At 50.4% G+C, this 21,661-nt stretch overlaps 1 protein-coding gene across 2 annotated transcripts in view; it reads right to left on the reverse strand.

Annotated features, from left to right (window-relative positions):
* ANKRD33B (ankyrin repeat domain 33B) overlaps positions 1 to 19,804 on the reverse strand; it is a 74,431-nt gene extending 54,627 nt beyond the window's left edge. The window contains exon 1 of one of the 2 annotated variants that reach the window (XM_045863534.3): positions 19,303 to 19,804. In XM_045863534.3, the coding sequence (XP_045719490.1) occupies positions 19,303 to 19,656 (354 nt within the window). In that variant the 5' untranslated portion in view covers positions 19,657 to 19,804. Of the gene's footprint in view, positions 1 to 5,058; positions 5,203 to 19,302 lie in introns of those variants that run through there. The other variant, XM_054504793.2, reaches the window with a different exon arrangement.
* Between the last annotated feature and the right edge of the window lie 1,857 nt (positions 19,805 to 21,661).

A 21,661-nucleotide genomic window follows, 5' to 3' on the forward strand; every position in this document is an offset into this window, starting at 1 on the left:
CACTAATCATCCAAGACACGCATGTTGCAGTGAGGTATATTGTTTTTTTACCATGACTTACGAAAGATTAAAACGAGTGAAAATAACTAGCATTGGCCAACTATGAAAGGAGAGGTACTTTGCTATCTTGCTAATGAGCATAAGCAGGTTCACTCTTTCTAGAGGGCAAGTTGTGATTATGTATCACATCAGCCAGGATAGGCTAGGCTCTGTGGCAGTAACAAGCAACCCCCAAATCCCAATGGCTTGGGACAAATGTCTGCTTGCTCACATGATACAACCACTGCAGGTGGGCTGGTGCTCTTTTCTGTGTTGTCTTCCCTCTAGGACTGGGGTTGATGGAGAAGGCTCTATCTGGAATATTGCGAGTCTTCTTGCAAAGGGAAAACCCATATGCCATGGGTCTTACAAGGATGACCAAAGGTTACACTATTTGGCCAGAGCAAGTGGAATGACCAAATGTAATGCTATGGAGAGAGAAGCCTACTCATGCTCCAGGGAGAGGCAGAATTTTTCACGAGAATAGGACCCACCATGTGCATCCAAACTCAAGACCTAACAATTTCCTTAAGAAAAAAAAAGGGGGGGGGGAGCGCCTGGGTGGCTCAGTTGTTAAGAGTCTGCCTTCGGCTCAGGTCATGATCCTAGGGTCCTGGGATCGAGCCCCGCGTCGGGCTCCCTGCTCAGCGGGGAGCCTGCTTCTCCCTCTCCCTCTGCCTGCCTCTCTGCCTACTTGTGCTCTCTCTCTCTCTGTCAAATAAACAAATAAAATCTTTTAAAAAAAAAGGCAAATGTATATGTAAACTGCTATATTGCTCATAAAGGACAAACTAGAAATAATCTCAGTGTCTACCAGGAAGTCATAAGCTAAATAAATGAAAATGTACAGAAAATAGAATATATTGCAGGAATTAAAAATAATGATGTGTGTTTGCTGGCATAGAAAGATGTCCTCAATAAATTGCTAAGGAAAAAAGCAGATTATATGTACCATATTATATTAAATTACTGTGAAGTCATACCTAAAACATTTAATTATCTCTAGATCAGAGATTTTCATCTTTGGCATTTTGCCTTTCTATGTTATTTGAATATTTTACAATAAAAATGCATGACTTTAATCTTTCAAAAACCAACAAATCCATTTCGATATTTTGAATAATTAATGTGCAGTGTCATGAGGATCCAGCAAAACAGGCAATTTCATAAGCCTACTGGTGCAAGGAGAAATCAGTCGTCTTCCTAGAAAGCAAGATGGCCTTTAAAAGGCTCATACTCTTAAACCCTATAATATACCTCCTAAAGCTTGATCTAAGAAGCAATGCTCCGAGTGCCAATAAAAGATACACTAAGACATCCATTCATCAGAGCATTACTATAAATAGCAAAATTTCAGAAACACCAAAATGCCCAGCAGATGATTAAATAAGCAACGATGTATGCAGGAATAGGTTTTCAAAATCAAGATTCTAATGTACTTTTAAAAGAAATGAGCTCAGACTATGCTTATAAGTGAAAAAAGTAGGATCCAAAACTGTATTTGTAGGATAAACTTTAGAGATAGATAAAGAGACCAACAGTTCATGTAAAACATCAACTTCATTATCTCCGGGTACCAGTGGTACTTGTTTATATTTTCTTCTTTGCACTTGGCTCTTTCTTGTTCTGTTTTTGTTTTGTTTTCATTTTTCACACCTAAATACTTATATTGGAAGCAGAAAAAAAAATCTAACAAATATTACTGTTAATATATCAGAGTAAAGGAGTAAAGATCAGAGGGTAGTGTGATCATTCACAGGGAAAGTCAAACTCTATCCAGAAGGACCTTCACAAATCACTAAAATTAGAAACATTCTGCCACAATGAAAACTTCATGTACTCCAACTTCATTGCACCTTGAAATTCAGCAAGCCCACGTGGAAACCCATCAAACACCACAGCCCAGTACCTCCTCATGGTAGGGCGCCCAGCACACCTTCAGGAAGTGGGCCTCTGGGCAGCCAGGCCAGGGGGGCTGGCAGAGGAAGCCACAAGGACCCGAGATGTGCTTTCCAGGTCTGGGGTTTCTCTCGGGGTCTCTTATCCCAAGAGGAAAGCCTGGCGCTCCACAGACTCACATCATCACATTTTTAAACTTCCTGCGTCAGAGGGAAATGATCACCGAGACTTGAAGTCAGACCTAAGGAGCTGAAGTTTAAGGACATCAGTGGGCAGCCCAAATACAGATTTGTAAACCAACAACCACGTTTGGGGATCTTGGCTGCCAACCCAATAGGCATCCAGGGAATACCTGATTCAGTTACAGGACTGTTGGGAAGATGTTCATCCAGTTAAGTATGTTGTACCGGACGAGCTCACCACAAGCAGTCCTGAAGGCAAGAGCACCACGGGACATTACTCAGGCTCACTTCTGAGTGCACCTGGGTCTTCCTCCTGCCCCTCCAACTCTGGTTGCCCAAGGCTGGCCTTCTCTCGTTAAGGGAGCTCACCAGTCCCTTCTGACCTCTCCTGCCTCTTCATTCTGCTCTTGCCCTTCTGGCCTCCTGGCTGTTCCAGAACATTCCAGATGTTCCCACCTCACAGCCCTTTGATCTTGCTGCTGCATCTGGACTGCTCTTCCCCTAGACAATAGCACAGCAAGACTCTCATTTCTTTCCTGCCTTTACTCAAAAGTTCTCTCCTCAGCGAGGAGGGCAAGTTTCAGATCAGCCTGGCACATGCCGCTCATACCCTGCTTGCTTTACCTTTCTCCTCAGCACCTGTCCCATGCTAGGGATTTTATGCCTTTTACTTAATTGTCTTACTTATTGTTTCTCTCCCCCAAGAGTACAGGAGCTCCATTTGAGTAGGGAGTTCACTCTTCTTTGTTCAGCCCTCCGGTCCCTAGAACACTGCCCACCGCAACCCATTCAATAAATATTTGCTAAATCAATGAATCCATTAAAAAGAAAAGAAGGTAACTTCAAAACTCAAGAACCAAAATCAAGAAGCATAATTCATGCAAATAGTTTCTACAGTTTTTTTTTTTTAAAGAACTGCAGCTCAGTGTTTGCTTGAAGTGTTATTAGTTAATAAAAATTCCCTTGAAACCAAAACCAAATGCACAATTTACTTGATAGAATGTACATTGCAAAGTCTTGCCAGGCATGAAATGGGTCATCTCTCGCTCCTCATTAGCTCATTATCAATTAAATTTCCACGAGCATGTGGTGGCCGCCTCCAGACGTCCTCCCAGTGCCGGATAAAGCGGGAGTGATCATCACGAAAGGCAAACTGTGAAATTTGAGTGGATGTGTCATGCCTCTTGCAGCTCATCTCCTCATATTACATTTTTAAAAGCACAACTTGTCCTATTATGAGTATTTTCCAAGAGGAAAATGAAGTATAACGTCAAGATTTGGACAACAACAAATACTCCAACTGAGAAACTAGTAAGTGTTTACAGTGCTGAGGATTGCAGCTACGGGTTTTTCTCATTTTATGGAATAGGAGCAGCTCACAGGAGCTGGTAAACACAATTTTCCAATGAAGCTGTGTAAATTTCAAAAACACCTGACTAAACATTTGGTGAGTAAGAGGCAGAAGAGAGCAACCGGGTGTGCCAAATACCATAGATTCTTCTATGATCGCAGGAATTTCTCCATGTAAAAAGGCACCCACAGGATCCCTTTATTTTCTATCTCAGTGATCGTCAATTGGGGAGTGATTTTTGTGCCCTGAAGGGACATTTGTCAATGTCTGGGGACATTTTTGGATGTAACAACTGGGGAGGAGGGGAAGGGTCCTACTGGCATCTAGTGGGCTTTCCGCTAAGGTCAGGAACAAGACAAGGATGCCCACTCTCACCATTTCTACTCAACACAGTACTGGAAGTACTAGCCAGAGCAATCAGATAAGAAAAAGAAATAAAATGCATCCAAATCAGAAAGAAAGAAGTAAGATGATCTCTGCAGATGACATAATCCCATATATAGAAAGCCCTAAAAACTCCACAAAAAAAAAAAAAAAAAAAAACCTGTTAGAACTAATAAATGAGTTTCGTAAAGTTGCCGGATACAAAATCAACATGCAAAGATGAGTCACATTTCTTTACCCCAATCAAGAAAACAAGCCCACTTATGATAGCATCAAAAAGAATAAAATACATAGAAATAAATTTAACCAAGGAAGTAAAAGATCTGTACATTGAAAACTATAAAACACGGATGAAAGAAACTACAAATAAATAGAAAGATAACCTGTGTTCATGGATTAATATTGCTAAAATATTCTCACTACCCAAAACAACATGCAGATTCAGTGCAATCCCTATTACAATTCCAATGGCATTTTTAACAGAAATAGTAAAAAAAAATTCTAAATTTTGTATGGAACCACAGAAGACCCCAGATAGCTGAAGCACTCTGAGAAAGAAGACAATGCTGAAGGCATCACACTCCCTCATTTCAAATGATATTACAAAGCTATAGTAATGCAAACAGTATAGTATTGGCCCAAAAAACAGACACCCAGATCGACAGAACAGAGCCCAGAAAAAAATTCAAGCACGGAAAGTCGACTGATTTTCAACAAGGGCACCAAGAACACACACAATGGGGAAAAGATAGTCTCTTCAGTAAATGATATTGGGGAAACTGGATATTCACACACAAAAGAATGACATCTGATCCTTATCTTACACCATCCACAAAAATCAACTCCAAGTGGATTAAAAACTGGAGCATATGACCTGAAACTGTAGTTTTAAGGATTTCAAAATCAAGGTATGGGGTGCATGGGTGGCTCAGTCATTAAGCGTCTGCCTTCGGCGTCTGCCTTCGGCTCAGGTTATGATCCCAGGGTCCTGGGATCGAGCCCTGAATAGGGCTCCCTGCTCCGCAGGAAGCCTGCTTCTCCCTCTCCCACTGCCCCTGCTTGTGTTCCCTCTCTCGCTATATCTCTCTCTGTTAAATAAATAGATAAAATCTTTAAAAAAAAAACCCCAAAAAACAAGGTATACAACTGACAGGCAGACATGGCTCCCCAATCTTATTCAAAGAGCAGGTACAAAGCACCTACTATGTGCGCCAACCTCTGCCAGGCTGAAGAGGACATAAACTGAAGGATGCTGACACTCTCCGTCATGGAGCTTACCAAGCCTAGAGAGAAAATACCAAGCATTACCGAACAAAGCCGAGAGAAAACAGTTTATAAGCAAGTTGCAAAACATGCTGAGAACCCAGAGAGAAGCCACCCCGTGAGGAGGCGCGGGAGAGAGTTCCAGCAAAGGTGCCAACTGAGACTGCCCTGCAGTAGAGAGAGGGGAAGGGTGGGGGTCCAGGGACAATAAGGACCTGCCAGGGTGTGGAGGTGGCACAGCCCGTGGCTGGGGGACAGCAAGTCACCCGGCTCAATCCCCTTACTGACATAGTAGAAAACCAGGCATTGGAGCATTCTCGTAGGGGGACTTGAAGGAAGAGCTTCCGAAGATGTTGCTGCCATACTAAAGCCACATGTATGAACAAAAATTGAGAAGTGGCGGGAGAACAGAGTGGAAAGTGGCAAGACGCAGCAGGGGTGGAGGGCGGGCGGGAGGTGGGGGAACCAGAGAGGAAGTATAGCATCTACTTCAGGGGCATGTCGCAAAGCCCCAAATTACATCAGTGTGACCCCAAAGAAAAGTGGGAGACCATCACGGGCCTGTCCAGTATTTAGAAAGTGACTAGATGCAGGGTTGCAACCATGGGCAACTAGCCAGATGGGGACAGCCAGAGCCGGCTACGGACTTTGCGGCCCCCGGGGCAAAATGAAAATGCCGGGCCCTGGTTCAAAATCATTAAGAACTTCCAGACAGCCACAGCAAAGCATGACACCAAACAGGGGGCCTTTTTAAGCACAAGGCCCTGGGTACCGACTGCACAGGTTGCACAGCCACAAAACCAGCCCTGGAGGCAAGCGGCAACAATGCCAAATGTTCGAGGGTGGTGATGAGCGGTGTTTCAAACTTGTCAAGTAGGAGATGTTGGGCGAAGGTTGGCACAAGAAATCCTGCAGCTGATGTGAACGCAAGTGTGACTCTTGGGAGAGCTGTCCGGGGCTGAGAGCTGGCATCAGCAGAACAAGCCTTGAGGGGGCTCTACCAAGCGGCAATATTCCGAAGGCGGGTGTGAGCCAGGGCTCTCCGGAGAGACAGAACCAGCAGGGGATACAGACACACAGAGGTATTTTAAGGAACCGGTCAGACAAGCGTGAGAGCTGGTAGGCTGGAAACTCAGACAGGAGCTGATGCTAGTGTTGAGGCAGAATTCCTCCCGCTCTGGGGAACTTCGGTTGTTCTTGAGACCTTCAGCTGATCGGACTTGGCCCACCCACATCCGCAGTGGTCATCTCCTTAACTTAAGTTACTGCAGCTGGTAACCACGTCCACAAAATGCCTTCCCTGCTCGCAGAGACAAGTGTGCGATTAAGTAACTTGGTGATATAGCCTCGCCTAGTTGATGCATAAAAATAACCGCCACGGGGAGTGAGAGACAAACCGGTGGAAAGAGGCTCAGGAAATGGGCCAAGAAATGGAAACCAGAAAGTCAGGTGAGACCAAGAAGCAAGAAGCAGACAAGAAGCCCATGGAGTCCAAGGAGGCGGCCTCAGTGTGCATGACCCAGCTGCAGACCACTTCACGGGGGCTCCGGGATTTGGGCGGTCCCGAGGTCAGGCCACTGTCAGGATCAGACGGCTTATTCCAGGGGCACCTGGCTGACCAGCAAGGAAGGAGCTCTGAAACCCCGCCGAACTGTGCACCAACCTGCGCCCGGCACAGGCCTGCCCTCCCCCACCTTCGTCCCGGAAGGGATGTCATCTTCCAACTCTGACAGAAGCACCCAAAATCCTGGGGAGGGCGGGGCAGCCCTGCGCAGGCCAGGGGCAGTTTCTGTGGGTGGGCTGGGGGAAAAGAAGTAAGAAATAAGAACTCCAGGGGATGAGGCCGGGCGCCCCGGAATGGATGCTTTCACAACAGCCGACAAGAGAGCCAGAGGGACAGCTGCAAAGCCAGAGAAGGTGGGAGTCCTGAGTGAGCGGCGCAGAAGGCCGGGCCCTGGGCACCCGCCCCAGACCCGCCCGCCCCACGCGACTTTGGCCTTGGGAAGCAGAGGACTTCAGGAGCCTATCAGAGCCAAGCCACTGGCAAGTGAGTCTGGGACTTGTTTGCTTTGGGATTTTATCCCCTTGTTTATGAGAAGGGTTCCAAATATGATGTAACAAGAAGAGAACTAGCAGAGAGGGCAAGATGGGAGAGCTGGTGGGGGCTGGGGGGAGGAGGTTCGTGCTGGGGGGGGGGTCCGTGCCCAAAGGGAGGGGCTCCATGCCCAGAGGGGAGGGGTGTAGGCTGTGCGGCAGTGTGTCCTTGGCCTTTACTGAGCCACTTCCCCTGCCCCCTGTCCTGAGACCTGTCAAGGGCAAAACCAGCCTGGCCAGCCTCACCGCTATCCCTGAGGCAGGAGCAAGAAAAGGGGGGACAAGGCTGAAGAAAGCTAACTCCCTCTTCTCTTCAAAATAGAGAGCCAGGATGAGCCGGGGCGGGAGAGGTTGAACCGAAACACGGACCAGAAGAGGTACCTGCCACCCACCAGTGGTTCTCAAAAGTGAGCGTCAGAATCCCTTGCCGGGTCGTGGAACACAGAGTGCCGACCCCAGCCCAGAATTTCGGATTCAGCAAGTCTGGAGTGAGTCCCCAGATGCTGCTGACGCTGCTGGACTCTGCAGCCACACTTTGAGGACCTCAGGGACAGGTCAGCAAGACCAAGGAGGGACGACCAAGAGGGCAGTTCGGCTTGATGCTCAGTGTGAAATGGGTCGTGTGTGGGGCTTGGCACACTTGTGTAAAAACTTGAACTCCTATCATACATTGTAACTCATAGGTAATTCACGGCAAGACCCTTGAAGGTAAGAGTCTGCACCTGTCACCGGGTCTTGCACACGGCACTTCCTGCAGTGAAATGAATGTTGTACTCTTTTATTGGGTAAAAGGTCAAGATAACCGGTCATAAAGTGACAAGGATCTAGTTCTTCTTTCATAACAGTCCTGTTATAAATAATGTAAATGGTTAAAGGAGATTAGTGGTTGCCTAGGGCTGGAGGGGCCGGTTGGATAGAGGGTCACAGCTGGAGGGTACAAGTTTCTCTCGGAGGTGATGCCTGCATACATCTGTAAATGTCCCAAAAACCACTCATTTGTCCACTCTAAGAGGGAGAATTGGATGGTATGCGAATTATGTATCAATGCACCTGTTGTTAAAACACTCTTATCTTCACTTTCCCCTTCAGACTGCTTCCTTTTAGTTTGCATTTGGGGGATTTCCCATCACTTAGAACTTTAAAGGCTTAAATTAGTTCCCTTTAAAAAAATTTTTTTTCTATTCCTGGACGTTCTATGACGACTTCATTATTTAATTTTACTCATGTCAACATTTTATTTTTAAATCACAGAATAACAGAATCCTATCCTTTCACAGATGGAGATCATCCATATGTGAACCCATCCAATTCTCCAGGCAGACACCCTAGGCTTTTTTGGAGTGGAAGCCATGCACATGCAGTGCTCTTCACATATTACACAAATAAACAGCCCACCTCTTCTGCAAGTGGAAAAAAATATTTTAAATGCATTTTTTAAAATTTCTTCAGCATTTCAGGTATTAGGAAGTGGGGCCTTTGGGTGTGATTAGATCAGGAGGGTGGAGCTCCATGATGAGATGAGTGCCCTGATAAAAGACAGGACCTCAACGGGCACCCATCCCACCAGCACCTGATCTGGGACTGTCAGCCTCCAGCACTGTGAGCAATAAATGCTATGTGTGTAAGTCACCCAGTCCACGGTGTTTGGTCACAGCAGCTCGAATGGAGTCAAACATGTTTTAACAGCAAACATTCAGGAATAGCCACTTCTTTGAAAAATGAGCTTTTTTCATTTTTACGGAGACTTGCTTCTAAAGTACATATGTTACTGATAAGGAAAGAGCCTCTATGTATTGCTAAAACTCTTATGTTCAAATCAAGCCATTCGCAAACTGGTAGATGGAAACAGATGCAAACAAATGGTTGATATGAATTTTTAGTTATGTTCAAAGGTCCCCTCCACCGAAGTAACATTAGGAAACCTTTCAAATAAGTTAGTAGCATCTTAAGTATTTGGGGACCCAATAAAATTATTAGTAGAATCACCATAAGACGCTGTTTTTAACAAATGAGATAGGGTTTTACTTTTTTTTTAATAACTAAATACACTGTACCTCATTCTAAAACCAGTGTATTTAGATCTATTTACACCAAAGAAAATTCCAAATTCGCCAGAGTTCATGGTAACTGAATTTTTTAGAGAAATGTATCTATTCTACTTTTCACACATGGCAGTGAAGATTCAACCCTCCTCTCAGGACCTTCCCGGGGGCCCTTCCTGATCAAGGGCTCCCCGGTCTCCCAAAAGTACCCTCAAAGAGATACACCTGTCATGTGTCCCACCTCGGTGACAGCTCTCTGTCATGTTTAAAAAACAACAACAACAACAACAACCCAGTCTAGGGGCACCTGGCTGGCTCAGTCAGTGGAGCATCAACTCGACCTGGGGTTATGAGTTCAAGCCCCACCTTGGGCATAGGGCTTACATAAAACAAAACAAAACCAGTCTAAGCGACTAAATTTGGGCAAAAGCTGGGCGCCTGGGTGGCTCAGATGGTTAAGCGTCTGCCTTCGGCTCAGGTCATGATCTCAGGGTCCTGGGATCGAGTCCCGCATCAGGCTCCCTGCTCCTTGGGAGTCTGCTTCTCCCTCTGCCTTTCTCTCTCGCTCTCTCTCTCATGAATAAAAAAAAAAAAAAAAAATCTTTAAAAAATAAATAAATAAATAAATTTGGGCAAAAGCTTCCCTCCCGGTGACAATCCCCTCCCCCACAAAAATATAAATTAATACCACCGCTTTCCTCCAAAGTAGAATTCCAGATACTGCCAAAGGAGGAAATCTGTGGTCCAGCAGGCCTTTCGGCTTCTCTTAGGTGACCTTTGGTATGTGGCCCCAACACATGAGTGCCTTCTTCACAGGTAGGGTGACCGACCATCTCAATCTGCCAGGGGCACAGGGGTTTTCCAGGATGCAGGACTTTTCGGTGCCACCGTGGGAAAATCCTGGGCAGAACAGGGCGAGCTGATAACCCTCGAGGGCCATTAGGTACCTGTGAAAATCAGCCTCCCCACCCCTCACAGTGCATGGAGGATGCGCCTGGAGACCTCAGACATGGCCTGTGCCAGCCCACCCTTCAACAAAGGGGGACGTGCAGGTCACAAGATGCACCACAGTCGCTCCTCCCCCTACTCCTCGGTGCCTCTGAGGTACTGTTATCCTCACAGTAAGATTCCCATTTTATAGATGGGGATCTAGAGGACACTCAGGATCCAAAGATCGTGCGGCTTGTCCAGGATCATGTAACCAACCTGAGCCTGCCATCTTTGGCCACCAAACTTGTTTTCTGCTCTGAGAAAAGTCCTAACGCTCTTCCAACAACTGTATGTGCCAATCACCTCAAGAGTTGCATAAAGCGCAGACTGTGGTCCAGTAGGTCTAGGGAGGGGCCCGGGATCCCGTATTGGGGAAAAGCTCTCAGGTGATGACAGTGCACGGTAGCAGCAGTTCAAACATCTAATATGCCCGCTGGGTGCCATTCCCACATATTAACCAGGTCTGATCCTGCTTTAGTTTCTAGAAATCGATCTATTTGTGGTGGTAAGGCTACAGGTAAAAGGTAATGCATGATTTCATTTAATTTTCCAATTTTTTGTGGTGGCAAAACTGACATAAAGTTTTTCCATCTTAACCATTTTTAAGAGTTGCCTTCCTTCATTTCATTCTTGTGAACAGCCATAGACCTACAGAAAGCTACCCACTTCGGCTTTCCACCCCAACGTCAACATCTGCAATAATTACAGGGCAAGAGCCCCACCATGAAATGAGCACTGCTGCGATCCAGAGCTTGTTCGGGCGTAGGGCGGGGCAAGGGGTCCTGTGTCATGTCAACCCACGTGCAGACCACCGCAGTCCAGACGCAGGGCTGTCCATCACCACAGGCCCCCTCCTGCTACCCCGTTAGAGGGGCACCCACTCCTCCTCTCCCCGAAACCCTAACCCTGGCAACCTATAAGCTGTTCTCCGTCGCTATAACTGTATTATTCCAAGAATGTTACACCAATGAATCATACAGCATCATTTCCTTTGAGATGGACTTTTTTCACTCAGCCTAACCCCCCATCTTCCTTTATGTATAAACCAACTTCACGCACCTCCCTTTGTCTCAGAAAGTGGGCTATGGTAAATTTATTTAACAGCCTGTGCTAGGCAGTTCCCCTAAGCACGCTCCTGCCTCTTCACTGGTCTCACCTCCCCACCGGCTGCCCACGCCTCTCTCAGCTGGAACGGCCCTCCCTCCGCAGGTGTTACATCTAATCCAAGAGTCAGTTAAATCCAGAAACAGAAGCCAGAGAGAAATGCTTGCTTGACTCCATATCCCATCACTTGCCTACTTTGGATTGAACTTATTCAGAGCTGACATAAATACGCCTTGGGAAGCATACATCTGTTTTTGTTACTTTGAAATTGCTCTCAATCCCACGGCTCCGATCCAATTTGGCCGCCAAGCCAACTGTCACTGGGGATTTCACATCTCCCTTCATTTCCTATCTCTGACTTGGTAGAAATAAGTAAAATTCACCTTCAACTGTCTTTCAAATTTAGGAACACTGCTTGAAAATAGTCTCTTTTATGTACACACACACGAATGACATCAAGGATTCTTAATATCCTACTGCATCTTAAAATCTGAGCTCTTAAGAACACATACACACGTGCTCGCACACGTGCACACCCACACACACGTGCACACGCACACGTGCACACCCGCACACGCGTGCATACACGCACACACGTGCTCGCACGCATGCACACGCACACACGCACACATGCACATGCGTGCACCTACACCAGCATTCCAGCAGGCTGTCTAAAAAAATTACTTCCCAATCATCTTGAATGAAACATATTTTCTTTGTTCACATATTTTAACAACTTCACTACAACCTTCTTATTTCTTTTAATTAAAAGGAATTACATATTATCTTATGTATGGAACTGTTTGACTTAATTTGGAGAAATCAGATTATCACATGGTTATAATTTAGAATTACCGGCCCAATAAAAGGCTCTAAGGCCAGTCTCAAGAAATTTCAAAGTGTCACAAAGATCATATTCTCTGAATCAGGTTTTAAAAATTCATTTAATAAAGCTCAAAAAATATATATTTTTAAAATGTTACACATAATTCTAAATAACTTCTAGATCAAAAAAAGAAGAAAAGAAAGCCTAAGGTAAATTAGAACAGAACAATGAGAAAATACTACATACCAAACGGGGGAAAAGCAAAACTGATACTTCAAGAGGAAACTATAGGCAGAATAAACCTGACGGTAGGAAATAATTTTTTCAAAAAAAAGCAGAAACTGATGAAAGAGTGAAGAAACGGATCCAGAGCAAAAGCTGACTCTCCGAAAGGACGGACTGGATAGATTTTTTTTTTTTATAATATTTGTCACAAATGAGAAACAGCACAAACTCAAAAATATAGAAAAAGAGGATATAAGACAGTAATAACAAACATTAAAAAGAGAACTCTATAGAAACTTCAGACGACTGGCCTTAAAAACTTAGAAAAAAATAGGACACTTCCCTGGAAAAATAGATGTTACTATAACGGACAGAGGAAGAAGAGAAAATATGCATTATCCTATAAGCTTTAAAGAGTTACTGACCTAAAGTTCTGATAGGATGGCTTGGATTTTAGTGATTTATAATTAATTAAATAGTACTTAGAGCATTTGCTATGTCATAGCCACATGTCAAGCAAAATCGCTTTGAATGGTTTGCCTATTATACTGATATAAATGTCAGATGAATAAATGATATACCCTGTTATTATTTTAGGTCTTTCTTTACAAGTATAGGATTTCTTTACAAGAAATCAGATGCTCAAAATCAGCCAACCACTCTCCCATTTCTCATGCCCAGCCGGGAGGAAGCAAGGGTAGAAAGCTCAGAAGCCACTTGGAGAAGCCCACCGGGGTTCCAAGGAGCAGCAGAAGCAGCTCCAGGGTCCCTCCAGAACCCACCTCTCCTGACGCACTAGATGCCCTCTCCTCTCAGCCTCACTCTGTCCTACTGCAAAAAGGTGGAGACAAATAACCCGGCTCTAAAATCCCATGACGATGGGGGCGCCTGAGGGGCTCAGTCGTTTGGGCATCCAACTTTTGGTTGCAGCTCAGGTCGTGATCTCAGCTTCAGGTTGGGCTCCATGCTGCGGGCGGTGGGGCGGGTTCTGCTTGAGGATTCTCTCCCCCTCTCCCTCTGCCCCTCCCCTCCGTGCTCCGTCTCTCTGTCTCTCTCTTTCTCTTTCTCTCTCTAAAATAAATAAATAAATCTTTGAAATCCCATGACAATGGTCTTCCTAAATTTCTGAAATCTTCATCCACACAAACACACGAAAAGCAGCATCAAAAACCACCCTTTCCTGTGAAAATTAAAACAGAACTTTGGAAGCAGATGGCTTCCTGGTGCTGGATCGTTAGGATGTGGAGGCTTTCGGTACCCTCTACTTGGGTACCCACCTGAAATGTTCCTTCATAAAACTAAATTTAAAATAAACAAGTAAGTGCTCAGGGTTGGCAAATAACATCCTTTTACAAACAAAAGCAAACTCCCCCTGAAGAGGGTAGATCTGGGGCCTTGAGACTTCCGTCAGCAGAAGTGACCTCGAACCTCGTAAGCTCCGCTTGCTCTCTTGAAACCCTTAGCCCGCCCTGGAGAACCAGCCCAGGCCAGCCTGCTGGAGGATGAGAAACCACACGGGGCAGAGTCACCCGCAGAGAAGACCTTCCTGGTCCTGCCAGCCGCAGCCGACTCCAGCTGAACGCAAGTCCAGCCCAGATCAGCGGAGCTGCGCCATCCTTTTTTTTTTTTTTTTTTTTTTTTATTTATTTGAGAGAGAGAGAATGAGAGAGAGAGAGAGCACATGAGAGGGGGGAGGGTCAGAGGGAGAAGCAGACTCCCCGCCGAGCAGGGAGCCCGATGCGGGACTCGATCCTGGGACTCCGGAATCATGACCTGAGCCGAAGGCAGTCGCTTAACCGACTGAGCCACTCAGGAGCCCGAGCTGTGCCATCCTTAGCAAAATGTTTACTGTTGTACACACCCTTGAGTTTTCAGTTACGTGGCATCTGGCATAGTTGTGGCCACAGAGACCTGCCACACTTGTATCAGAAACACGTGGGATACTCTTAACGATATTATAATGGTAGACACATGTCATTAACACTTGCCCAAACCCACAGGATGCACAAAATCAAGACGGAACCATAGTGTAAACCGTGGACTTTGGGTGATAATGTGTCAGTGTGGGTTCATCAGTTGTAACAAATGCACAACTCTGCTTGCACATATTGGTCATGGGGGAGCCTGTGCACGTGTTGGGGCAGGAGGTAGATGGGAAATCTCTGTACCTTCCCCTCAATTTTGCTGTGAATCTAAAACTGTCCTTAAAAAATTAAGTCCTTTAGGGCGCCTGGGTGGCTCAGTTGGTTAAGCGACTGCCTTCGGCTCAGGTCATGATCCTGGAGTCCCGGGATCGAGTCCCGCATCGGGGTCCCTGCTCGGCAGGGGGTCTGCTTCTCCCTCTGACCCTCCCCCCTCTCATGCTCTCTGTCTCTCATTCTCTCCCTCTCAAATAAATAAATAAAATCTTTAAAAAAAAAAAATTCCTTTAAAAAAATAAAATAAAAAACAAGATACAAAAAAAAAGGCATGGACCTCTCTACTGCTGCTGGGCCCAGAGGGACACCCCTAAGCCCACCTACCCCCCCCCACCCTCGCCATGGTCCGTGGGGAGGAAGAAGCAGACAGACATCTGTCAGCCTGCCTGCCACATGCCCACTTCAGCTGACCACTTCTCTGCTCCTGCCCCTTGGGCTCTGGTCTAATCTGCTCATCCTCCCTTCCCTGTCCCTCCCCCACACATCAGAAATAACACACTAACATACATCCCCAAGTAGCAAAGTCAAGCTCCCTGCCCACAAGCTCCCCAGGCTTGATGGCCCTCAAACCTATGGAGGCCAGAATTCTCCTTCTATCGAGACTAGCCCCATTCTAAGCACATGCAGTGCAGGAGGCCTGAGGCCTGGTGAAGGCAGAGGGCTGGGTGTGAATTCCCAACAACTTGATTTCTCATTTTCGGGAAAGGGGATTCCAAAGTCTGTCAATCCTTCTGTGGCATTCGAAAAAACAAAACCAAAACTCAAACACGATTTTTTTTTCTCGTGTGTGTGTCAAGATAAAGGTCCCGGTCACTGCTGCAAATCTATAAAACATTAAGCTCCCCCACGAGTAAAGGGAGACACCCCCATGCTGGTTGGGTGGTGTGGGTTTGGCTGAGCCTAGACAGCAAATTGGCTGAGCCTAGAGAGCAACTGGGGGGCGGGGCCTTTGGAGAGCCCCTAGAATTTAAACATGCCTGAGAATGACATCAAGAAAGGAGGGCAATATTTTAAATTTAGCATAATTGGGCCTAATTTGGTTCAAGAGCTGTCTGACATTCGAACTGCCTTTCTACAACAATGAAAGCAGCACAAACACGTCCTTTTGGTTTCAGGGCTGTCTCCAGAGCTGTCACCTCCATAAAGGTGAATCTCGGGAGATAATAAGAGGAAGAGAAGAATTATGAAAAAGAATTATGGCAGCTTTCACCGTCCCCAAGTCACAGGGAACAAAACAACCATAAATCTAAATGACAGCAAGAGCACACTTTGAATGTTACTGGAGAATTATTTGACAAATATTTACATGTTGCATATTAAATTATGCGATCCTTTTAGAGCAATAAATATTTTAGAAGAAAACTGTATGCTGAGCCACACCCAAGATAGTACCCATCTCAGGAGCCAGGAATGAACACATTTTCTTAAACAAGACACATCTGATCCTTGGTTACTCAAACCGAATGAAACATCTGTCAGCTTGGGCAGAACTCCCTTCTTAATTGACCGGAGATCATTAGCTCAACAAATGTACCCAGAAATCCTTTCAAAGCCTTTAGAGACATTTTTCTTCTAGGAAGCTGGCTGTGGGCAGGACCTGTGAGCTGCACATTCTCTAGATGGAGCAAGTACCCCTCTATTCCACCAAACTTCTCTCTAGGGCTTTCTGTAAGGTTTTTACTATCACTAATTTTGATAAGCTTGTAGATCAGGCCCAAAGGGCTCATGCCTCAGGGCCTTTGCACTTGCCGCTCCACTACCTGCAGCGCTTTCCCCCACATTATCTTCTCTACATCTTAGTCAAATGTCAGCTGCTCTCTCAAGTGACCACTCTCAATCCCTGAACCCCTGGATTGTGTTTACCCCGCTCCAGGTGCTGCAGGCTAGACTGGGATACGACAAAAGCCCTTCCTGAGAAGGTGCTACCTGAGAAGGTGCCCCTGAGACCTGAAGGCAGTGAGTGAGCACACCTCTGCCAGAAGGTTGAACACTATCACACTGAAACCAGTTCACTTCCCAATTTCCTGTTTTTTAGCCAGCTCCTCTGGCTGGCCTCTTGCCACCAGACCCGGGTTGGCCTCTCCTCTCCAGCTCTGGCTCCCATATACCCCCCCGCCCTGTACCACAGCACAACCAACCATACTGCCCCCACCACCACCCCCTTGGCTCGGTCAGCTGACCAGAACATCCTCCCTCCACAGCCCCCCAAGTCTGTCCTCACTAGGCTCCCAGGATTGTCGGAGCTCCTTGCATTGAAGACACTTGCTCTGTATCTCTTTGGACTGCCTTCTGGGACCCTGCCTCGGGCTCCAAGCACCAGGTAGTCTTCCTCTCTAAGCACCAGGTACTATTATTGTGAGTGCTCTCCTCAAATAAAGGGCCAACTCTCAAAGGCAAGGACTGTTGATTTCTCTTCCGGTCCCCTACAGTACCTGACCGTTGCCTAACAAGAAACACATCTGCAATGACTCGCTGTCCCATTTGCCATTGGTCGTGCATTGGCCCTTTACAGCACTTTATTCGCAGTTTTTATAGGAAGACGGAGGCTGTTTGATCAACAGAATCTAGGAGCCACTGGGAAGAAGAGAAGCTCTGGCCTCCCTCTCCCCCAAAGCGCAGAACACAGGACTTGCTCCTTCTGATCAGAAGATACAAGAGCCCAGGGGTCTTGCCATTTGCCAGCCATGTACCATTTCTCCATCATGATTTGGTGGGGAGCAGAGAGGAGGAGACTCAACGCAGAGAAACAAAGGGAGACGCTGCAATCAAGGGGAACAGCAGAGAGAAAAAAAACTTCGCCTGGCAGAAGGAAAAAGTGCTGGAGGATGTGTTCTTCCCAGCCGGGAGGAGGCTGACAAGAAACAGGAGGGGATGGTTAACGAAGGCTGTTGTCAGTGTCATGTGCATTAGGGGGTTTCATGCTCACGACCCTGGGAGGTACAACTAGGAAACCGAGGCAGAGAGGCTGGAACCTGTCCTTCTGTCCAGTTCCACTGCCCTCCCCGGACCCTATGCTGGGGAGTGGCTTTCAAAAGTAGCCCAGAAACCCCCCAGCCACGGGCTGTTTATATTGTTCTCAGATGGCTAGAATGCAGCAGTCCCCGAACTTTTATTTGTTGCCCCCAAAGGAAACATCATAAAGCTGGGCCCAGTGGAGCCTCAAAGCAGCTTGGCCTCTGCCCACCCCAGCCGCCTGGACACCCCAGGCTGCTCAGGAGATGGGACCGACCAGCCCCCCACCATGTTCTTCCTGATCTTTGCGAAGCTTCCTTAAAAGCAGGCCCTGCTACCTGCTTCAGGCAAGAGAGGTCTCCTATAAACACCTGTGTGTGAAAACGCACCTTAGTAAAAGCCAAAGTAGAGCTGCAGAAACAGCCCCAGCAGCCCCCCCCCCCCCCCCCGTGAGGGCAGAGGGAAGGAGGGGTGCAGGCACTGCCCGGGGTCCTAACACCTCCAGGGCTCCGGGGCCTCTGGGCCAGCGCTGGCGACACACGACACCAAGCATAGTCCCTTCCCTGCTTTCAAATGCTGTGTCAAGCAAGCCGCCCAAGGGTGGAAGCAGAAAGTGACACTGGCAGGCTCCTCCATGACTGAGCCCAGCCCAAACCACAGGGGGACACACAGCACCCCGCTCCGGAGATAAACGGAAGGCACAGGGTCCCCGAGATCCCGAGTAAAACTGTCAGCCACAGGCTCCGGGGTAAAAAGCACTTGCACTCCCGATCTGTGCGAGGCTGAGGCTGCGGATCCCGCCGGACCGGACCGGAGACTGTGACACTCAGGTGAGCAGCTGCCGACCCAGAGGGAGTCCGGGCGCTCGGCCGCTGGGGTCCCTCTGCAGTGTGTCCCTCCGAGGGTTGGGTGGGTTGTCCTGTGAGCCAGGCGTTCTCAAGTCTTCGAAAGCCAACTTTGTCTTCCCTTTTCAAAATGTTTCCTGCTATCTCTGAGTCCTGACGTGACTAAGGGATACCTCGTGCCTCCCTCCACCTCCCCCGCAACCTCGCCTGCCCTACGGGGTGGGTCTCCGCCTCCACAGCCTTCCCAGGCCCTGCTCCGGGGACCCCGGCCGGCCCTGGCTCGGGGCAGTGGCCACGCGGGCGGCGAAGTCGGAGACCACGCTCGCGGGGCGCCGCGGGGCTGGGGGCTCCGGGAGGGGGGCAGGCGATCCGGGAGGAAACTCCGACTCCCCGGGGCCTGCAGGAGCCCGTCCGTGTTCGGGCGTGGAGGAGAAAGGGCAAGGGCAGCGGAGGGGCCGGGGGGCCGGGGTGGCAATTGGGGCTCGGGGCAGGACGTTGTCCCTGCAGGCCAGGAAGGGTAACGGTCAGAAGGGCCCAGATGGAGAAGACCCGCTGAGGGGCTTCCAACCCGGATCCGAGCGCGGGCCCCCGGGGCTGGGGGCGGGGGAATTCAAGGACAGGAGGACTCCGGGGGCGGGAAACCAAAGGGAGGCGGTGAGGACTCGAGCCTAGCGGCGTCTCCCGCGGCGCTGCGACCTGCGGCAACGCTCCACTGCCACCCTCGCACCCCGCCGCCGCTGCCGCCCAGACTGCGAGCCCGGCCGGGGAGGCGCAGGGCCGCCCAGGGCTCCACACGAGCCGCAGGACAGCGGCCAAGGCGCGCGGGACTGGACAGAGCCGGGATCAGGGTGACGCGGAGTGGGAGGGCGGGCGGAGGGGATCCCACCCCGGCGGGGACGCCAACTTACCCGGCCGTTGCGGTCGGTCTCCTGCACCTCCTCGGCGCTCAGTCCCCGCCGCACCAGCGCCCTCAGCAGCCCCACGTCGTTGGCGCAGGCGGCGCGCAGGAGGGTCGCCTCCTCCGGGACGCCCTCCGGCACGCTCTCCGCACTCGCGGTGCCGTATTCCTCCTCGCCTCCGACGGGGTAGAAGGAGTCGTCCGAGGCGATGCTGTGGGTGTCGGGCAGACACGAGAAGTCCTCGTACTCCTCGTAGTCGGCAGGGTCCTCCCCGTCCAGAGCGTCCCGGGGTGGGGACGGCGTCTGCGGGGACACGCGGCGCGCCCCGCCGCCCTCCGGCCCGGGCCCCGCCAGCAACACCATGCTGGCGGCCGGGGCGCGGGGCGTGCGCCGAGGTCACCGCCCCTCGTCCCCCGCGGCCCCAGAAGAGCGGGGCTCCGCGCGCTCCAGCCCGGCGGAAACGAGCGCCGGGCAGCCGCGCTCCGAGACTAAAGTCACCGGAGGCTGGAGAAAGCCCCTCGGGGGTGGGAGGAGCCGCGGGGGCTTTCCGGGCGCGGCGGGCGGGCGGGCGCGGGCGGGGACCGGGCGGGGAGGAGGGCGGGGCGGCCGCACGGGAGGAGGCGCGCGCCCCGGGCTCCCCCGCCCGGCGCCCGGCGCCCGGCAAAAGTTCAGAGCGGAGCGAGGCCTCGGGGCGCCGCGGGGCCAGCGCACCCGGCCGCCTTGCCCCGGAGCCGAGAGAGGCACGCGCGGGAGAAGCAGAAGCCGTAACTGGAGAACCCGAGGCCCGTGTCTCGGGCGGCGAGCGGCCCCGCCCCCCTTCGGCGGCCCCGGGGGCTGAGGGCGAAGGTGGGGGTCGGGGGACGCCGCGAGCTGAGCCTGCTTCCCGCGTCGGGAACCTCCAAACCCCGGGGCCCGGCACCGCCCAGGGCGTCAGGCCTCCCGGCCGGGGTTGCAACAATTTCGCGGCACCGGAGCCGCCGAGCTCGTTTCTCCACCGCCTCAGGAGACCGGGCTCCGGGGCCAACTCCACTCCGAGCTTAAGACCGGGGAATCGCCGGGGACAAGGGCACGGAGGACGAGTGGGTGCACAGTACGCGGAGTCCACCGAGGGGGCCCGGGGCCGCGCCCCTTTGAACTGGGAGCTTCCGGAGGGGACGGTCCGCAGAGTCCCCCGATCACGCAGAACTCGGGCAGCTGTGGCTCGCAGGTTGCTCCTAAAAGCCACGCTAGGGTGATGTCTTAAGGGCTCGGGTGGGCACACTGGGTGAAAAGGAAAGGCTCCAGGCCAGAGCTTGAGGGGTGCCCTCCTCCCCCACTCCCAGCCCACGTCACGGTGCCTGGATCTGCGGAGTCAAGACCGAGAACCGCGTGAGGCCGCGACCGGGCTCTGGCTCGGGGCTGGCTGCCAAACGCAGAGAGCGGGCCCGCAGGAGGCTGCCGCGGTCCAGTTCCAGCCCACGCCGCCCGGGCCTGGCTTCTCCGGGTTTGTCCCGGTGCTGGCGGTGATTTGCCGCGGGGAGCCCCGGCCTCGGGGAAGAGAGTGTGCGGCGGGCCAAATCCCCGCGGAAATGGCTCTGCGTGGAGGCGCTGTGGAGAGCCTGGGTTGGAGGAGTCACACCTTTGGCAGAAACTGTTTGGATCGGGGCGGGGGGGGGGTCGGATGCGGATACCACCAGGGACACAACCACCCCTCTCTGCCCCTCTCCTTCCTTGCCTTTTCACCGCTGGTGATAGCGTGCCCACCATGGGCCAGCCCGTGCAAGGCCCTCGGGGCCCAAAGGTGGACACAACCAGACGGACGAAGCCATCGGGGGCCAACTTGAGGATCCCTGGCCTGGGAGGGCAAGCTGAGGGGCTCAGTGGGGAACACGGTCAAAACTACCCTGTGTGAGCCGTGGGGGGCCCGAGCAGGGTTGACCTCCGAGGCCTTGTAAGCCCCGAGACCCTCCGTGGCGGTCACCGGGGCCTCGGGTGTGCTCGCTGCCAGCTCAGAACCTGGCGTCCGCGGGGCTCGGGAGGGTGGGAGGCGGGGAGGACCCCGATTTCTAGTAAAGACACAACCATGAACTGAGCTAGCAGTGACCTGGGTGCACTGGCTTCCTCCGGTACTCGGGGCTTTCTTTCTGAAGCCCGAAATACCCACATCAAGGTCTGCGCCTATCTTTTTCTGTAGCCGGCCAAATTTACATAAATTCCCGCTGGGAATTTCCCCCTTCCAAGGTCGACGGTGGTTTTAGCCTTTCCAGAAGCCTGTTACTTGAGGTCATGGGGATTTACAAGTTGAAGTGCCCCCTCAGGGCAGGGTTGGGTTTGCAAGCCATCTCCTCCCAACCAAGTAGGGCACCGGCAGGCGAGGGGTGGTATTAAA

Source organism: Mirounga angustirostris, unplaced genomic scaffold (genome assembly GCF_029215605.1).
Source record: "Mirounga angustirostris isolate CCGP_5_RB_7025 unplaced genomic scaffold, mMirAng1.0.hap1 SCAF_7, whole genome shotgun sequence".
NCBI classification, from domain to species: domain Eukaryota; kingdom Metazoa; phylum Chordata; class Mammalia; order Carnivora; family Phocidae; genus Mirounga; species Mirounga angustirostris.